The 21,736-nt window shown below is 36.1% G+C and overlaps 1 protein-coding gene across 4 annotated transcripts in view; it reads left to right on the top strand.

The window, feature by feature from the left end:
* The window catches only part of sgcd (sarcoglycan, delta (dystrophin-associated glycoprotein)), a 199,342-nt gene extending 196,647 nt beyond the window's left edge, over window positions 1-2,695 (top strand). For all 4 annotated transcript variants that reach the window (XM_065287329.2, XM_065287330.2, XM_065287327.2 and 1 more), the window contains exon 8: window positions 1,367-2,695. In XM_065287329.2, coding sequence (XP_065143401.1) covers window positions 1,367-1,540 — 174 coding nt within the window. In that variant the 3' untranslated portion in view covers window positions 1,541-2,695. The remainder of the gene's footprint in view (window positions 1-1,366) is intronic.
* Window positions 2,696-21,736: the final 19,041 nt, after the last annotated feature.

The following is a 21,736-nucleotide window of genomic DNA, read 5'->3' as shown; positions in this document are numbered from 1 at the left end:
AACATGTTCGGGACGTGTCCGGCGGAACTGGCACGAATGGCCACCCTAATACCAGCACCAGCAACCCATGCTGGTCATACAATCAAGACCAGCATATGTTGTGTTTTGGTACTGGTTTGCTTGTGATCAGAAGTGTAGACCAGCATATTTTCCATGCTGATCCATGCTGGTTTAACTGGTGGTCATCAGCATACCAGCACCAGCATCCCATGCTGGTCATACCATCAAGACCAACATATGTTGTGTTTTGGTGCTGGTTTGCTTGTGATCACAAGCGTAGAGTAGCATATTTTCCATGCTGATCCATGCTGGTTTAGCTGGTGGTCATCAGCATACCAGCACCAGCATCCCATTCTGGTCATACCATCAAGACCAGCATATGTTGTGTTTTGGTGCTGGTTTTTGGTTTGCATGGGAATTCTGCCGGTCTATGCTGTTTTTTTTTTCAGCAGGGTATATAACTAAAACAACTCCAAATTTTTGCACTTAGGATGACTTTCCTTAAGGACAATGTCGGATTCTAAAAAACATAAAAAAAATCTTCGAGTCATCCACAATATTAGATTTATTATTTAACTTAGCCTGTCTAATATTGAGTAAATGTTGCTGTATACTAACAACGTGCTACTCTAATAAGTGTACATGAATATATCCCTTTTTACCCTGCATGTAAATTTTGCTATAAAACTACATTTTCTTTCAATCATCTATAACCTAGGGTTTATTATTTTACTAAGCCTGAAAAAGTTGCTATGCTAATAATGTGCTACTCTTTAAAATGTAAAAAAATGCAGCCTATTTAGTTTGAAATAAAAATACTGAAAATGTAAATTTTTTACAAAAAAAACTGTATTTTCTTTGAATCATCCTTAATCATTTCACTTGCAGAGCACAGGCTTCTGAAAGGTGCACAAGTCTGTACTAGTGAGCTTAGATATAGAGGAGCAGAGCCGATGGTTGCCCTGTAAGCAAATATTCGGGCCTTATGTCAGCCTAAATACACTCTTTTCAGTATAAAATCCAAAAATACTGTAATAATGTAGATTTTGTTACAATGTTTTGCCCAATCCTTCATAATCTTGAATACCAAGCCTTACTAAGTGCACTCTTGGATGGCCTGCTTAGTCTAAAATGCATGCAAAACTGCTTAAAAAAGTATTTTAGAAGACCAAACAGCCTACTTTAAGAAAATATTTCACATCTAAAGTACATTGGCACAGGGAGTGTTGGCAACGTACATTGGCACTGCCTCTATATTCAGCTCTCAAGAGATACACTCTGTTCAATGTAAAGTAATGTGTAGACAGTATAGCTATAATGTGAAATGATGAAACACATTTTAGGCTCTCCTTTCTTCTCTCTTTAGATCAGCTTGGATGCCAGGAAAATCAAGCTCCTACGCCTGCCTGAGGGAAAGGCCTCAACCTCTGGAAACAGACAGACTGTGTTTGAGGTGTGTGTCTGTCCCAATGGAAAACTCTTCTTATCACAAGCAGGAACTGGCTCTACCTGCCAAATCCGCAACAACGAATGCACATAAATACACACACGCAAACACACACGCACACACAGAGGATCCGCTTCTCTTGACGAATCCAACCAGAACTGAAAACGGATTTTCTCAAGATTCATGACAATACTGAGTGACGTTTGCTCTATTGATAACACAACATTTGAACCCGAAACTTTTATGGTGATCACCGGAATCCAATTCAACACCATTCAGATCCACGTCTCATTAATGTGCCGATTTTCACTCAGAATCTATTTTTGCAGCCATTCAATAAAGACTGTGGATGCTTTATCTTGTGTACTTTACATAAATATTACATGTCTCTTCTTTCCTGAAGTCTGTACTATTTGTAACAGCATTTCACATTAGACTATTATTCAAGTCTGCAAAATCACTCCATCCTACATCTACTGGCAGGCACTTTTATTCAAAGGGACTCTTTGAATTCAAGCTATAGATTTTTATCATTAAGTGCATTCTCTGGAATCGAACCCATGATATCACTACCGCTATCTGACAACTCCTTTCAATGGGAAACCTTTCATGACGGTGATCACCTGTATTCAAACTGTGCTCTCATCGGGCTCGAACCCGTGCACCAACTCTGTTCAAAAATGAGAACAGCGCCTGTGCCTTAATTCAATGCACTCGTGGCAAGAAGCACACCCCATTGACTTTTCTTTCACACAAGGAGACTTAGATTCATTTAAGTTACTTGCCTTTTGCTCCCGCAAATCTACTTTTTTAATTACATGAATAATGTTGTGACACCCGATGACCCCGGTTTGCGAATAGATTAACTCAGCCGTTATGTTGCCGATAATCGCTTTTCTTTGGAACGGGGGAGAGCATTATCTGTGATTTAGATTTAAAGTTTGGTTCTCCCATTTGTTTTGGGTTGGCACAGAATGAAGATAAGTTGAGTTCAGGGAAAACATTTTCTTTGTGTGTGTGCGCGCGCGCGCGTGTTTTTAAGCCTGATGAAAACTTTTGTGTTCTGTATGGTGTTGAAAACTAAAAGCCAGTGACACACAAACCAAAAAGTGATGCTGTCTTTGTGTCATGGAAAGATGACGAGGAATTTGTCGACATTGTGTGAGACATGTAAAGTGAGTTTGATTGTAATTGATTTTACCATCCGTCTAATCTAATAGGAATAAAAGAATAAAGTTTAAAATTAAAGTTTTATTCCTATGACTTCAATTTTGATCACAACCTCTTTTTTTCTTTCTTCACCACCTTTATCTCAATAGATATGAGTCACGCTGTATACGTTAGGGTCCAAAAGTATATTGTTGCACTTTTTAAGCTTAATCAATTTGCAATTACTATTAATTTCAAGTTTTTTACTAGTAAGAAGTTGCAATAAATGATAAAAAAAATGAATCATTTAAGCTAATTCAACTGTATTTATTATTATTATTATAGCAATTCCTCACTAGTCAAGAAAGTTTAAATGAATTTTCAATTCTATTTGACTAAATGTAAAAGTGCAAAAGGAATTTTTTGAAGACATTGAAAATCTGATCTGGAAATCTGGAAAGTTTTACGATTTGAATTTAAGTTTCACCACCATTTTCAATATTTTATTATGTTGTTACCTCAACTTGAATGAATTAATACATACCTATCTTTTTTCAATGCGTTCATTGAATCTTTGTACAGCGCGTTTTGAATGTGTTAGCATTTAGCCTAGCCCCATTCATTCCTCAGGATCCAAACAGGGATGAATTTAGAAGCCCCCAAACATTTCATGTTTTCAATATTTAAAGAGTGTTACATGAGTAGTTACATGAGTGATTATAGTGGCCCAAAATAAAACGTGGCCATTTTTAAGCTACCTGTAAGGTGACCAGACGTCCCCGTTTTCCGGGTAGAGTCCCGTTATTTGGTTTTCTGTCCCCGACTGGAGCTGTCCCCGGAAATGTCCCCGTTTTACAGCATGTCCAAAACAACTAGCAAATACATTGAAAAACCCCGTTCAACATGTAGCGTTTGTAGTACCAGACCGGAGCAATCATGTTATAATTATTTTCACCAACAGAGGGGGCCGTGAGCTACTGATTACTTGCGCATACCACCGATTTAGCGATAAGGAATTTACTACGAGACACGAGAAAGCAATATAGTTTTTCTACTAAAATACAGAATTTGTGCTTAAAAAAAAAATCTGCCAACACTTAATTCAAAAGAACAAAGCTCGATTTTCTTAGGGGATTTTGCTTATCAAGAAAAAGCATCTTGATTGAAGAATTTTTTTGATATTTGTACTGAAAACAAGACAAAAATATTATTAAGAAGTAAGTCTTTTTTTTCAGTGAACCCACAACAATAAAAACTTTCAAAAAAAACTTTTGTCCCAATTTTTTATTCATAGATAACAACAAAATATATTTTCATGATATTTTGACCATTTAACTAGGAAATGTCCCCAGTTTTCATTTTTAAAATCTGGTCAACTTTATTTTTTAAGCAGATAAAAAATTTGAAATATATTGTATGGCGGAAGAGCACTTAGTTTGCAGCACTTTGACCTCGAAAATATGGCCGAAAGTTTGAGCGAGAGGGGGATTACACGTTTTATTTACTCGTGTGACTACTCATGTAACAGTCTTTAAATGGGAAAAACATGGAAGTGTTTGGTGGCTTCTAAATTCATCCCTATTTGGAGCCATAGGATTGAATGGGGCTCGGCTAAATGCTAACACATTCACAACGTGCTGTACAAAGATTAAATGCACGCATTGAAAAAAGATATGTATATATTAATTCATCTTAGTTGAGGGAAGAACATAGTAAAGTATTGAAAAACGGTGGTGTTTTCCTTTCACAAGATCCAACAAGTGTGAATGCCCATCTAAACTCCATTGTACAAAAGGTCAAATTCCACACGAAATGCTTTTTGGATAACCAAAAAAATCAAATGTGAAGCCAAATATGAATAATTTCATCTTAATTTCCCAATTTAACTCAAATTGTGTACTCATCACAAAGTTTCTCTCCCAAATATCCTCAAAAGTGGTTTCTTTCGGACCCCACTGTACAGTATGTTTGCCAAACTAAAGTGATCCGAGTGACTCAGTGAAGCACTCGTGAATCATTTCTCCTGTATAATTACAATAATTTCACACTCCGATGGGTAATATCCCATCGAAAGAAGGAAAACTTCCCTTGATATAACTAATGTGATTCTCACTCTAACTCATTACCAATGGCCCACTAAATTTGAAGCAATGAGGAATGACAGCTGTGATCATTGCATTTAAAAGCTAGCGATTGTTGACATCCTATTAACATACTAAATGCTGTGGGTAGACAGGGACACTGGGAAATCTGTAGGGAACGGTGCAGCATCACAGAAGGGCTTCATCATATTTTTCTCTTTTGATTTTTCAGGAGATTTTAACACTTGGTAGCGTGGTGTGTGTGTGAAGTGCTCAATTAACATTGTGTAAAACATCTTGTGCATGATTCAAAAATATCAGACGCAGTGACGACTTCATTTTCATTTAATGATGTGAGATGGCCACAGAGAGCAAAACCATATGTATTAGTTCATTTTTATTGTACCTCCCTGTCTTGAACAGATAGCTCAACTAAAAGCAGGCCTTTCAGAATGAAGAGTTTTGGTGTTTAATGTGCCCACTATTATTATTTTGTTTGATGAACTGAATTTTTGTGCTAAATAAACTTTTTCTCTACAGCCATTTTGAGTGTTCAGAAAAAGATTTAGCATTTCATTTCTTCTCTACAAAGACGTTACTTCTCAAAGATGTGTATGTACAATTTTGGAGCACAAATGTTTCGTATATTTTTTGATAATAAAATACACATCAGCACATGTGTAAGTTAGCTTTCAGTGTGTGACAAATAAACTTGGATAGAGTCTCATGTATACATTTGTGTAAATAAAATGCTCATTAACAGCTCTAAATAACTAAATGCCTTGGGTTTAAACTGAGGCCCATATGTTTGGTTTGTCTAGGTTTCTAAAAACGATGCAGCATTTTATTTTGGACTTGCTCAGCCATAAATAACTCACATATTAAATGTTTGATATATTTTGTTGAAGACTGGCAACGGATTGTACATTTTGTTGTGTAGTTTTTAACTTTTTTTTTTTTTTTTTTTTTTTGAGGTAATAATAATAATGAAAATCCTCGCACATTCTATGCAAAACATATACGGTTGTAGAGAGAAATTTATTGATGCAAAGAAAAATGTCAGCTGTCTATATTAAATTTATTATACTTAATGTATACTGGTTTGTATTTATGAATTGAGTTGCAACCTGAACCAATAAACCTGATCAAAGAAAAAATTGGTATTTCTCAAAGTGTTAGAAATTTGATAAGTTAAAGTATCTTACTTGATACAATAGATTTGTCGCTAGTTGTCACACAATACCCTCTGCGTATTTGGCAGGTGTGCCATCCATCTGTCCCAATGTATTCAATCCAGTAATAACTGCTACATTTAATTGAAATCAGTGGTTTGTACTGGGATGCCTGGTTTATACGCATTTAATATTGGGGTAAACTTTACTTTTCCCAGACAGGGTTAAGATCAATCCAGGACTAGGCATTCGTTATTTTAGGACATTTACTAATATAACTAAAATACTTTACAAAGAACATTACTGTGCGTCTTGAGACAAAACAATGGCACTGATATATGTTTGCATGGATGCATTTTAGTCTGGGACTAGGATAGGCCTTGTCCGGGAAACCGTCACTAAATGGTTTATTATTACAGTAAAATTATTGGGAAAAGTGTATTTGTCAAAAGTATAATTTAGAAATATTAAAGAAAAGGTGGCTGAAATAAAAAGAAAGCTCAGTATATTAGAAAAATGTTTTATCAAATGTAATTGATATGTTTTAATACTAGTATTTTTATGAATAATTTGCATGAGTCCAGGGAAATAAACTAAGGTAATATTGTAAGAAAATGGCCATATTAAATAGACAACTGTACATGCTCCATATCAGGGCTAGTAACCATGGCAACCACACAAGGGACATGATCTCATGAGTGCCACTAATGGATAGAATAGATTATAGAACAAATAGAACTGTTGCTCATTTTATACAAGAACGTCATATGACGGCTTAAAGCCTTGAAAAGGTTTTAAAACCCCTAGTTAAACTCTGTGACTGTAGAATCTGACTGGACTACATACAGTTTTAAAGATTAAATATTATAAAAAACATTTTGTGGGGTCACCACTTTTTCTAAATAATCATTTAGACTTTTTGTGTGTTACCTTCCACCCACCATATACAGCAAGGCCTATAGTTCACTATATACTAGGGGTGTGATGAGACACTTAATCCACGAGACGAGACACAAGGTTGGGTTCACGAGACGAGATTTTTACATTTTTTGAGAAATCTTCAATGATAAAATAAATGAATGGGAAAATGAAGTCACATTATTTCAAAATGTTTTCAAAACTGATCTATGACTGTCCCTAACAATTATTTTGCTAATTTATAATTTAGTAATTTGATATTTTTGGTAATAAAAATACACCCAAGTGAGCAATAACCTTTAAAATTACATAATAATTATGATGCAATAATAATTGGCTCAAATAAAGTAAGTAAACACATCACAGTAATATGTAGCCTTTGTAATAAAAAACAGCATTATGTATTATAACAAATGCCTGCAGGGGGCGCTAACGGACCCAATTCTGTTTGTTTCATATTAGATGCTTACTTTTAGCCAAACAACACTTAAATCCATTTAAATCTTTAATAATTGTCTAATTCTTTACAATAGAAATGATACAGCCACTGCTATTCTTGAGCAAGAACATGAGAAAAAATCATGTGAAGTCGCTGGCACGCATCTTACACTGTCAGAAAAAAAGGTAAAAAGTTGTTCCTTTCTCTGTCGCTGGGGTGGTACCCTAAAAGGTACCTTTTTGTACCTTTATGGGTATACAACACATTGAAATGTTGTACCTTATTGGGTACAAAATTATACTCCAAGGACCAATTGTGTTCCTTAAGCAACAATTCTGTACCAGTTCAATTTTAGGGGTACAAAACAGTTCAATTCAATTTTATTTTATTTATATGGCGCTTTTCACAATTGTTAATTGTTGCAAAGCAGCTTTACATGAGTAGATGTAGAGGAGAACACTGAAACGTAGGGGCCGTTCGCATGTAATGCAAGTGTCATACATTATGTTGTTTTAATTCAGCTCGGTTCCAGACAGGCTAACTATTGCGGCAATAGTATATTACCCATATGAGGTATGTGAGTGCTTTGTTCTAGACAAAATAACTACTGCGGGAAAAGTACATTTACTGGACATTCTAGTTAACTGTACCTTTGAAGGTACACAATCGATCCTTAAGGAACAGTAATGTACCTCAAAAGGTACAACATTGTATTATATTTATGTAAAGGTACAAAACGGTACCTTGGGGTACCACCCCAGCGACAAAAAAGGTACAGTTTTGTACCTTTTTTTCTGACAGTGTAGAAGAACATTGTTGGAAACCCAAACAAAAAAGGACACGCAGTAAAAGACTCAATATAATGCATGCACATTGCACTGGAAAAGGTTTAGCTAGAAACGTTACTTTATGCTGAAATTAGGACAGTGGCTGTTTCTCAAACAGAAAGCTGAACCCTCCGTAGGTCGCATATGCAGGCGGCATACGTCTTCAAGCCTGGTTTATTTCACTTAACTGAGCATTACATTTGCAAGTCATTAGCATATTACAACAATTTACGATTTACTAAATATTATAGTAAACTTTATATATGTGTTAATATTCTGTAATAAGACAGTCTTTATTTATGCAGTCTACAAATGCGGCCTCCAAAGAATGCAGCCTTTTGTTTTAGAAATTTAGAAATTTCATCTTCAGAATAGTATTCGCATAATGGACACACACTGCCAGAAGTTCGCCTTAACCTAACGCAAAAACAGACTGATAAGACATCAATATGTCACCAGGAGTAGTTGGGATTACTTTAATTGGATTTATCTGCTTTTTGAACGTTTAAAAGTGCTGGTACCCATTTACTTGCATTATATGAATTACAGAGCACTGGGGTTTCTGCTAAATATCTTCTTTATTGTTCTATTAAAGAACAAAACGCCACCAACATATCGGATTGCCTGAGGGTGAGTAAATAAACTGCAAACTTTCATTTTTGGGGGAACTATTCCTCTAACTGCTCCCTATGGACCCCTGTAGGGCAGGAGAGGTATTATATGCATATGTAAGCGTTTGAAGTATGCTTCATGAGGGTGTGTGTTCGACACTGGTGTACACGTAAAAAAAACTATACAGTACTTTCCCCTTAACATTCTTTAAAGTATGTACGGTAAATAACTTTTAGTTTGACTTTGGAAGACAAAACTTCTGAAGAAACTTGGTGACCAAGCCAGCACTCAAAAGTCAGCAGCAGAGAGTCAACATTGAAAATCTTCACCGACAATTATCCACGGGTGCGTCCAATGAACCCCACCCAAACCTCAGTATTGTCAACCACTAATTATTTTAGCCAATGCATAATTCATGAATATTTATCACGCATGATAGAAGGTTGTAATTGTGACTTAGACATCCCATAAATTACATTTAACAGTATAGTAGGTATATATTTAGTGTGCATTATTATTATAATTGTACTGTAACATGCATTTCTGAAATCCACTGTTAGTATAATTGTAACTTGTATTTGTCTTGCATAATTGAGAGTCTTCAGCAGACTCTGGCTGGCTGTTTGGGGTGGATTTTTCTCTCTGTACTTTCTCTAAGATCACTTCAATGATTTCTTTAAAGTCCTTGGCCCAATTTCTCTCTAATGAAGTGGTTCTCTACAGAAGTGACAGCTCAGTTGAAATGTAAATTAAACGTAATGACTTGGTCAGATTTCTAATGAATTGTTTAATACGCTGCAAATTAATTGCACGAATACATAAAACGGCACATATTTATGTGATTAAAGTGAATTTTTGACTGTGCATGATTCAACTGCGCATGGACAAGCTCCAGGATACACTGTCAGAAAAAAAGGTAAGAAAAAGGATCAAAACTGTACCTTTGGTGGTATCTTCTAAGGTTTATATTATCCAGTATCATAAATGACTGCCTGTTGCCGAATTAACACAAGGTCATGAGGCCGTGCATTCTTAAAAATGTAGGTTTATAATTGAAAGGTTCTTTGGAGAACCAGATTGTGAGATCCTGTTTATCACGTTTGTTTTATGTTGCGGATTACCGATTTTTTTGTTAATTATCGACAGTATATGTTGCAAATGTGACCTTGTTACTTTAAAAGAGCTTTTCAGTATTTGGGAGTTGCAGAAAATTAGGAGCTCAGCACAACAGCAGCGGCTTCAGGAAAGTAAACAAGTCCATCAGCTGTAAATCTGTTCAACTGAAGGCTTGGAAAATAAATAACACAGCTGCCATGGTGTTGCAATTAATGTCACCCGGCCATCATTTCCCATTAGCTTTGTAGATGTTTTTCTCAAGTCTTTAAGCGGTCATGGACATACACTTCTTACTTGTGCTGTGTATTACTGAAGATTTACGTTGCTTTAATTTTGAAAAGTATTTGTACACTGTCTGTATTCCATATATTGTTGTAGTCATGACAACTAATATCGTCTGGTTTCCCATTTATAGGCAAAACTGAAAAATGGGTAAAGAGGCGGGACATGGGTGAAGTTACAAAAAAATTTCATCCCCCTCACAGTTGTCATGAAGGGCAAAATTAGCTATATAGACCAAAAACACTTTTTGTTTAATTTATTTATATTTAACAAACCGAGAACTTTAAGAAACAGTCCACAACAATTGTAAGTCTGCTATTATTCACCCTCAACCCAAGTCACATAATATCCATCCTAAATAGTATTGGAAATTAGAATTAGTATTTCCCAAATCATAATATGTCGATTCAGTACCCTGGTGGTCTACTCTTTCCAGTGAAAATTCCATGTGCATATCCAACGCTAATAAGTTTAAACAGACGTAAGCTGCTTTTAAAAGAAAAAAATAAACAGAGAAACACATAACTGGAAAGCCGAAGGGAAGATTGAACATTGAAGAATTACAGTAAGAAGCTTGTGTTAATGGATTTGATTTGCAAAATTTAAGTGATGATTTCGTCACTACCAAATGCCTCCTCATACGACTGTTGTGAGAATTCAAAGTAATGAAACATATTTGTGAGTATTAAAGATTTCAGCGTGCACTCTTGCAGAAAAGGACAGAAAGCCAATCAGCGAGACTATTTGGTCTTTAAATCAAATGCTTCAAGGCTGAATGGAGCATCAATTAGGCGGAGCAGAGGCATTATCATCCATATGTTTTATGCTTTTTCCATCTCCCAGACTTTGAGATTAAAACACAAGGCGATCTCGGAGTAGGTGCAAGATTTGTAGGAAGTATTACACACTTCATCAGAAAGTAATTTCCCTATTTCCTTTCCACACACTCCTTCATCTCTGGTAATACCAAACTAATCAAGAGGTTATAAAGGAAGTTGCAAAGGGCAGAGGCGATGCCGTCTGCTGCTGTTTATTCAGTTTCCTTCTGTGTATTGCTACGTCAAAAAGATATCTGTGATTTTGAATAGAACCGATGTGATTTTAGCAAATGGACTGTCTGAGGAGGGACGCAATTTATTTGTCACAGAGTAATCAAAAAGGCGTCAACAACTGTGTGTGCGTGTCATTGTGCTTTATTTTCACTGGGACATTGAATTATTATTATAAACAGTTTCATTTGAAATTGCCTTGTACTGGATTTCACTTTGTGTACAAATAGCCTGTACTGTAGGTCACTGGTATGTGGATCTTCAGTATAAAGTTTTGATAATATTAACAGTGTAGGGGTGAGCGGGGTAAATGTTCATCTTGTGTGTAGGTTCTGTGAAAATCTGATTAATCTAACTCAAATATTTTGAAATGATTGTGCCAATACCAAATGTCTCCCCTATTGCAGTAGAGACTCTTATTATTAACCATTTTTATGCATTTAACTGTTTGTTGGGAACACTTGTGGGGGACAAAATACATAAATGTTTTACAATTTATCAACATGCACTGTTCATATAACATATGGCACATCACAAAGAGACCTTAAAGTTTAAACGAAATTCATTCCAAGCAGATTTATATAAGCACTGAGATTATTTGGCAACCCCCTAAAAATTGTAACCTTGATAGATGTAAATATTTGCGCTGGACTTCACAGAATGAAGCGATATCACATCAAAGCAAATTAGTGGATGGCAGCCCGTGTTATGAAATCAATTTAGCATGCTTGCTGTGCGTGATGTGAACTGTGAAATCGCTCGACTAAACGTAGTCATCAGCGATTAATTTCATTATCGTATATTTCACATCAAACCCAAATGTCTGGATAAACAGGTGTCGTGCTTTGAATCAGCAGTCATCGAGGCGACCGAGCCGATGCCTATGCATCCTCGTGTAGTCTACTGTATCTGCCTGCCAATTTCAAGTGACCTGGCAACAAAATTTGTTTAGTGGAGCATTTGAATATGCGATGTTTCTTTGATGGTTGTGTCATTAATATTTTCACATTTAAATAATCCTTCATAATTTTTTAATTATTACAAATCACCTTAACTTATGAATCACTCCTTTGAAAGTATCAACATGTATTTTTTAACATGATTGCAAAAATGTTTTTACTATTAAAGCTCCCATTCTTTCTGTGATTATGAAGCTTTGATTGTGTTTATAGTTTGCAATATAACATGTATTCATGTTAAAACGCGGTATTTTTCACACAATTTACTTATCTGTATATCGCTGTTTTCACTGTCCTCAAAACAGGCTGATGTCTTCCTTGTTCCATGAAGTCCCTCCTTCAGAAATACGTAACGAGCTCTGATTGTGTAGTTTGTTTAATGTGTTGTGATTCGATAGCAGCTTAGCTTAGCAGAGCCGTTTGAGCCAAAGCTGGTGACTGACGTATTCCTGTGGGCGGAGTTTAGTCAACGAACCGTTTTACTGACGTCATTAAAGAATAGAGGGTTGTCCAAACCGGCCGTTCACTGTAGGCTTTGGAAGAGGAATTCTATTGAAGAAAATATATCACCTGGCAGTGAACTTTGAGCTTTATCATTTTACAGGTATTATTTATGCTATTATAGCAACATTACACACTAACTGGGTTTAAAAAATGGGATCAGGAAGAACATGACCTTTAAAGCCCCACTAACCTAAAAGAAATTCACTTTTAAATGTGTTTCTAGCAGAAAATGAGTCGCCTGTGTCTGTGTAGAAACAACTTGTTATTATACAAATCCATTTTTTCTTCTTGGGTAATCTTCTTTAAACCACAACAATCACACAAAACCGGCTGTTGGGTATCCCCTATAAATGTGATGTCACATTGATTACGCCCCACCCATGACCACTCACAGACTCCGCCTTATGAGCGCGTAGTTCAACCTTTTGCCAGAGACATGTTTTGATGTAGTCCAAAGAACATATGTACGCTCTCTACCCCTTATTTGCATACAGGGAGGGGAACAGAAGCTTTCTTTGCATTTAAAGAAACACACACAAAACAGCACGTATTTCATTGCAGCCACAAATGGCCATGTTTAACATCGTCATATAATGAAATTATTTTTTTTATTGCTGAAAACAATATGTTACGGGACCTTTAAGTTTCATTTAAAACCGTGCTATTGATTTTCTAATGAATATATGGAGGATGAAAAATTACTTAAGTGTATATAAATAAATGAATAAATAAATAAATGCATAGAAATACAGAAAGAAATTAATAAATAAATAAATGCAGGAATAAATAAGTAATTAATTAAATGCATAAATAAATAAATGTAGAAATACAGAAATAAATAAATGAATAAATTCAGAAATAAATAAGTTATTAATTAAATGCAGACATGAATAAATAAATATATTGTTTTCTCAAAAGTATCAATTTTTAATTTTATTATTTTTGCACCAATACATTTGTTTCTACATGTACTTATGTATTTCTACATGTATTTCTAAATTTTTTTCATTTATTTATGCATTTCTACATTTATTTATTTCTGTATTTTCGTGTCCGTATGTTAAAGGATTAGTCCATTTTTTTTTTTTTTATCCAGATAATTTACTCACCACCATGTCATCCAAAATGTTGATGTCTTTCTTTGTTCAGTCGAGAATTTTTTTTTTTTTTTGAGGAAAACATTCCAGGATTTTTCTCATATTAATGGACTTTAATAGAACCCAACACTTAATACTTAACTCAATACTTAACAGTTTTAATGCAGTTTAAAACTGAAGTTTCAAAGGACTCTAAACGATCTCAAACGAGGCATAAGGGTCTTATCTAGCAAAACGATTGTCATTTCTGGCAAGAAAAAAATTCACTTTTAAACCACAACTTCTCGTCTTCCTCCAGCTGTGTGACGAACCAGCGCGACCTCACATAATTGCGTAATGCCGTGGAAAGGTCACGTGTTACATATATGAAACGCACATTTGCGGACCATTTTAAACAATAAACTGACACAAAGACATTAATTAATATAATTTAACACACAACAACGTCTGAACGGTCCTCTTTCTCCACATTTGTAAACACTGGGGGGTAGTTTTGATACGTCATCCGTGACCTCTTGACGTGATGACGAATTATGTGAGGTCGCGCTGGCACGTCACAGGGCTGGAGAAAGACGGGAAGTTGTGGAAGAACTGCATATTTTTTATTTTTCTTGTCAAAAATGCCTCGTCTGGGATCGTTTAAAGTCCTTTGAAACTCCGTTGAAAAAAACTGTTAAGTGTTGAGTTAAGTGTTAAGTGATGGGTTCCATTAAAGTCCATTAAAATGAGAAAAATCCTGGAATGTTTTCCTCAAAAAAAACAAAATTTATTCTCGACTGAACAAAAAAAGACATCAACATTTTGGATGACATGGTGGCGAGTAAATTATCTGGATTTTTTTTTTTTTTAAGAAAAATTTACTAATCCTTTAATAATGTAGGTGGTCCCAACATTTACATACATACAGTCGTTATGGGCAGACTTTTTAAGAACTTTTGCTACTGATTGACGCAGGCTCCGCACACGTGAGCGACATGTTTTCATTCAGACTGCGTTTGCAGCATTTGCAGCATGTGCAGCACAGCTTTGTGTGTTTGGCTGGCTGTGTACCACCAATATAACAATCGCATGCTCAATATCATCAATATCAGTTCCTAATGGAATGGTTTCACACCGCATGCCTGAGCAGCGCATATTTTTTGGCATCTATGTTAACAAATTTGCATTTACTGTATACTATGCATGAGCAAAGCAGAAGCAGGCAAGCATGAATTGACATTTTTCATCCTCCATATTTACATGCCTCATGTGGCAAGACTGAAATGGATTAAATTATAGATACATGTTGTTTAGTTGGTCCTTATAAACAAGTTGTTTGCTAAACAATCCTCTATTAATCTTAATCTGAGATAGTCAGCAGAGGCACACACCAAGACATCACCTTTTAACTTTTATCATGTAGAAAAATGAAAACACTGGGACGACCCATGTTGACACTCATGTTCTTGTCAGCTATTGTTTGTTGCATTTTACATGTTTGTGTTAATCATGTTGGAATTGAAAGGACGTGAATGAACTTTAATTGGAAGAAGATGTCAGGATGAACAATACTATAGACAATGTGTCTTCAGCACTGTGTATTGGGGCAGGTCAGGCTAATCGAATATCTCCACTGAATTATTTCCTCTCTAAGCCTTTCAGAACTGAGTCTGGCTAAGAAAAACCCAGTTTAATGTGCCAGCGGATGAATTAACATCTTATTTAGCTGCAGCAATTAGACTTAACTTGAATGGAGGAGAGGAGAATTTTAATTTTGAAACAGATTTTACTAGGAGAGCTTACAGTTCAAATATTTTTGATAGAAGAAAATGCTATTTAAAAAATATATATTTCTAAATCTTTTCTCTGCTATCTACACATTTTGGGTAGAGACTACTGCAGTCTTAATATAAAAAAACAAGACCAAGCACCATTAAACGGCTTATTTGAAAAGCATTTGATTGTAATCTCCATTATTGTGTGTGATCTTTGCACCGTTGGGAAGTAAAGTTTAAAAGAAAGCTTGAGAGTTCTGACCACATGTTGAATCAATGCCTCAAACAATGAATCTCCATGTGTCCTGCCATTAGGGGGCAGAATTTGATTGATCAAAAACAAGACGTCTGCTTACACATTCTGGTTACACATACTGTAAAAAACTGCTCGGTACTGTAGCATGTGCTGTGATGAAGTGTATTACTGTGTGTTATTGTGTTCCTGTAGCTCTGTTGGTAGAGCAACGCGTAAGCAGCGTGAATATCCTATTTTTGATTCCCAGGCAACACACATACGAATAAAAAGTGTCTGCCAAATGCATAAGTAATGCAAATGCGTAATTTTAAATGGAAGTGTGTGTTTGCATATTGTGCAAACAACACAAACATTCGGATTATTTTCCAGATATTGTCTAAAACATTATACATGCCTAAGGTACTGTATTGAATTTAATATGCAGCTTTGAACTAAAATTAGCTTCCTGATTGCATTCTGATCACAGATTTCACAACAAGTTTGAAGAATTAAACTTGGGGCTTATGATGACATTTCTTGCAATATTTATTTAAAAGTTATTTCTATTTTTTTAGAAATATATTTCCATCCCAGCCTAATATGCAGAAACGACTAAATGTAAGCCATTACAATAGTAAGCTTATAAACACTGTGGCAACAATCGCGCTTTCCCTGTTGTGCCTCTCAATTCTCCATATTTACAGAATCATGATGTTAATTTGGGGCTGGCTATGTATGGCTCACCAATACCAGATGGGTACTGTAGAGTGTTTAGAGACACCTTTTGGTTTTGCAGTTCTGTTAAGTGCTACTAAGGAGACGGAAATTAATAATTTCAGCTTTAAAAGTGTAATATCTTCAGCAGATAATACAAATTCTCTTGTGTATGGAGACTTTTTGGAATAATCAAGATAGACCAGACGGTGCTATGTAAATCTGATCAAGGTTACTGGATGTCAGTAGCCTGGTTTTCATTGCAGATTTGCACAAAACTTGTGCAATATTTGTCAATAAAAAAGTGTTATTAATAACTATTGCGAAATGATGGTGTTTCCATTAACTGATGTTATGCAATTTTATTTGCAAGTCCTTTGAAAAAGTACAGACTATAGTTGCTCTTTAATGGCAAGGAAAGCTCCTTATACTTGGGAGTGGCCATGTATGAGGTGTTTCTCGAGGTTCTGGGTGATTTTACAACTTTAAAGATTTATCATCTGATTTTTACGCACGTCAGGTGACCATTGCAGTTCTGCAATATATCCCTTTTAAAAAAAAAAAAAAAAAAGCATAAAAATACTTTTTGCAAAATTTACATATTTCCATTGGCCATATTTTAATTAGCAATTTCAATTTGCGCAATTTGAAGGGTAATGAAAACGCAACTTGCGACTTGCCCATGCAAACTGCATCAGATTCTGCATTAACATACAGTATAAGAAATTGGTAGTGGTTGGGTTAAACTCAGTAAATGACAGTTTCTTATTTTATTCTACAGTATTACCATGATACTGCATTCTGAAATGGCAGTATAGCTTTATATGTGTGTCTGCCGAGGTTATGAGATAGTCCGCAAACATTTCCCATTTCCCATAATGATGAATGGCTCGGTGCAATAGTATTCAAGAACTACAGATCAAAGTAAGTTGAGTTTCCTCTGTGTTATGTTTCTGGCAATACTGTAAACTTACATTCTAGTCATAACTCAAACCTGTTTGTGTCTGACAGTGAGGGATCATTTTCAACATGGTTGTACACTACCGAATCTCTATATCGCTGTCAGCTTCAGCTAGGAGAACAAACACTACACTCGGAAACATGTCCTCTGTGTTTATGGACCCATAACTCATTTTGTCATTCAACAGACAACAACAGAATATCATTTTCATTTTTTAATTGTTGTTCCGTGTCCCCAATGACTCACATGTGAGCGTTGTTGACGCAAGTCATTAACTTTGCATGTATCTTGACTTTTCCATGGCCGCAGTTTCCCCAGAGCAAAAGGTTCATTTCGGAAATGTAAAAAAATAGCAGCAACACCTGCTGGTGCGATCAGGAGCCTAGCTACATAATAAAAACATCCATGGGGTTTTCTTTGACAAATGCGAGGGCCCGGCAGGCACAATGTATGACAAATAAAAGTCGTGTCACTGTCTCGGTGCATTGAACATCTCAAACATTTTCATTCAAAACAAATGCGGCAGATATTACTTGTTCATTTCATTTTTTTTATCACAGACATCCGATTCATCCATCCAGAATAACAGGGCGAAGCAAAACGCATGCGCAGAAAATGACTCTGCAAATAACTGCAATTTCATGCTTCAACCAAAGATGGCGACAAAGAGGCAAAAGTTACGGATTGCAGCTTTAAAGGAAAACACCACTGTTTTTCAATATTTTACTATGTTCTTACCTCAACTTAGACAAATTAATACATACCTATCTTTTATCAGTGCGTGCACTTAATCTTTGTACAGCACATCGTGAATGTGTTAGCATGTAGCCTAGCCCCATTCATTCCTTAGGATCCAAACAGGGATTATTTTAGAAGTCACCAAACACTTTCATGTTTTCCCTATTTAAAGACAGTTACATGAGTAGTTACACGAGTAAGTATGGTGGCACAAAATAAAGAGAGGAAAAAAAATGAGGACTATATTGTATGGCGGAAGAGGACTTAGTTTGCAGGTCGAAGTGTTGCAAACTAAGTGGTCTTCTGCCATACAATATAGTTCTCATTTTTTATCCACTAAAAAAATCAGTACATTTGATTTTGTGCCACCATACTTACTCATGTAACTACTCATGTAACAGTCTTTAAAGGCGCTCTAAGCGAATTGAAGCGTTTTAGACCATAAAACATTTTTTGTTACATACCGGAAACATCTCCTCACTATCAGCTTGCTGCCTGTCCGCTGATCAAACTGTAAAAAAACACGATCTCTGTAGACAGCCCAGGCTTCACAAACGGCAATATCAACATAGTGGCCAAACCTACCATCACAAAACAAAACAAAGTATTCCAGCCAATAAACGACAAAAAGGATTTGGGGGTGGGGGTTGGGCGCGTTCATGAAAGCACGGAAGGGAGGGGGAGGGGGAGGAGTTAGCTACGCTCCGTCTGTTTGAAAACAGTTCAAACGTCAACAATAACTAACGTCTCGCAGATTCGCTTAGAGAGCCTTTAAATAGGGAAAACATGGAAGTTTTGGTGGCTTCTAAATTCATTCCTGTTTGGATCCTAAGGAATGAATGGTGCTAGGCTAAATGCTAACACATTCACAACACGCTGTACAAAGATTAAGTGCATGCATTGAAAAAAGACAGGCATGTATTAATTCATCCAAGTTGAGGTGAGAACATAGTAAAATATTGAAAAATGGTGTTGTGTTCCTTTAAAGAATGAAACATATCTCAGCTTTTACAAAACGTAATCTGTTCATCTGTAAATAATGAGTTATTCAGTGAGTCACTTCACAGTCGCTGTAATACAGTCCAATTAGACGGACACTGCAAACAGGAATGCAGACGGTGTAGCAATTAATTTGTGATGGTAAAACTGCTAAAACTGTGTAGTCCACATGACCTCAGAACAGTGCCTGCATGTTACAAATTATACAGATATCTCTGTATCTGCTGGATTCTGTTTAGCGTAATTTCTTTGTTCATCCTGTGCATGAACTCGACTGAAAAGCTGCAGGCTGTTGTCATTCGCGAGCATTTGTTATTCCATACATTAGTTCGGCTAACACACTGCCACTATGGGGCTTTGTTAAGCCCGGAGGCTATACACGATATTGGAAAGCAATTACTGACAGACACTTGCAATACTAAGTTATGAATTAGATACCTTTTAGTATGAGGTTTGACATGGTCAGTGTCCACAGCATTTGTGTTTGGTAAATTTAATTATGTGTTCAAAGCGTTTACTCATTAAAGACAATTAAATATTCACTACAAAGAATATCACTGTAGCCGTATTATGTTATAGATCATCAATGTGGTGTCGGGGGGGGGGGGGGTTCTAGGAGGTACATGCTGTAAGTTTATTTAACCTATTTAAAACCACTTTAGGCAATATTTATTTAACATTTTCTTGTGGGTTCATATTAATTGAGAGACCGTGTGGAATATTTGTACTTTTAATAGATAATTATTTCACACTGGAAACTACAGGTTATTTAAATTAAGTGCATTAAGGTGTCAATGTATTCAACATATTAGATCAAATTCAGTTTTTATCAGTGAAGCATGGCAAAGTTTACTTCCAATGGCAGTGGTTATTTGTTTGGAGACAAATAAGACACCAGCTTGTTTGCTCCAGCACGTTCCCTATTGTTTATTTTCAGATTTGACAGATTGCAATTAGCGCGAGGAGCTTGTCAAACAGACAGATGCCATTGCAGAGGACCTAACTGGAAAACATTCAAGTAACCTTTTAAACTTTCGCCCTTTTAAATTAATAGATGTACAATACATTTTCAGAAATTGCCTACAATTCTGTAATGCGCATTTAAAGGAATAGTTCACCCAAAAATGAAATTTTGATCTAGATCTAAATTTGCCTCACATGGACTCCATGTCGGTATTGTTAATTCTCGTGACTGCATGTTTTGTCAAACACTATTCACAGCAACATCACCAGTGGTAGTACCCATATACAGTATTAAATGCAGCTGAAAACAACTGCAGGTGCTTGCCAGCGATTCTTCAGCTGACCGCTTTAGTTGCTATGAAACTTTTTTGTTTATAATACACAAACAGTGTTACATAGTACTAAAAGTGGTTCACTGGCTTGTAATCATAGGGGAACCATTTTAAGTGCCATATAGCACCTATGAAGATGCATATTGTGCTATATAGAACCATATCTGGTGCTATAGTGGTGCTATATCACGCCTGGATGGTTCTTCATAGGTGCTTTATTGGTGCTATATAGCACTAAAAATGGTTCCCCTATGATTACGAGCTTTTAGTGCTATTTATTGTACTGTTTGGAGGTTACTGTTTTGTTTATCAGTCGCTGTACGATGCTGGTTGGCTGGTGTGGTATTTGTCCTGCACCTTCAGCACTGTGATTGGAGTGAAAAGTGGCATCGACAAGCTGATCTTTCTTTAAAAGCACAGCACTTCCATTGGAAATAATTGCAAACATTTGCCGGTCCCAGGAAAAATGCTCTGGTGGACACTAAATGTGTTTGGCTGAAGAAAGGAAGTCATATACACCTGAGATGCAGAGGTGTAAAGTACTCGAGTAAATGTACTTCGTTACTGTACTTAAGTATTTTTGGGCTACTTTGTACTTGTACTGAGTATCAAAAATATAGGCAACTTTTACTCTCTACTCAATTACATTTTTGATTGGGTATTTGTACTCTTTACTCCACTACATTTGAAATAACACTTAACATTACTCGCTACATTGTTTATTCGTCAGATAAAAACAAGACGAAAGTGTCAGAGGGTGATGATGGATAGAATCTGTGGTCGCGAGGTTACACGCACACACACAACTGAGGGACTTCATTTGGCGCTGTGCAGAGCAATCGTTTGAAATCACAAGTACTGCGACAGCGAATCAAATGCATATGGAGAAGTGTGGTCTCGCGGTACTTTGATGTCAAACGCTGAATGGCTTGCGTTGAGCCACCGTAGCGGGACATCTGCGTGCTGCGTATGTCATAAACTGTAGAGAAAAGTTTGCGTCTGGTCTGAGAGAAGAGATAAAGAGCAAACATATGGATGCATATCACATTTGCTTCAGTCAAGGGACCCTTTGTTAAACATGTGATGCTACAATCAAAACAAAAGTGTTGCGCGATTGCAGGAGGGTCATCCCGCAACTCAAAGGCAAGCACAAATGTTTATATACTCTGATGCTACTTTATCAGCTAACCTGAGTTACATTACTTGATATAACTAACTATATAAGCCAAAATAAACCAGCGAGGTCCTGTACTGATTGCCCAAGTAACTTAAGTACATTATAAGATTGATAATAAGTGTACAATTTCACTGTCCTCACATTTAATCAAGTATGCTGTAATGTATTTACTGTAAAGAGGGATGCATGACGGAAGAAATGTAGTGCACTT

Source organism: Paramisgurnus dabryanus, chromosome 18 (genome assembly GCF_030506205.2).
Source record: "Paramisgurnus dabryanus chromosome 18, PD_genome_1.1, whole genome shotgun sequence".
Lineage (NCBI taxonomy): Eukaryota > Metazoa > Chordata > Actinopteri > Cypriniformes > Cobitidae > Paramisgurnus > Paramisgurnus dabryanus.
This window is presented reverse-complemented; position numbering and strand designations above follow the sequence as displayed.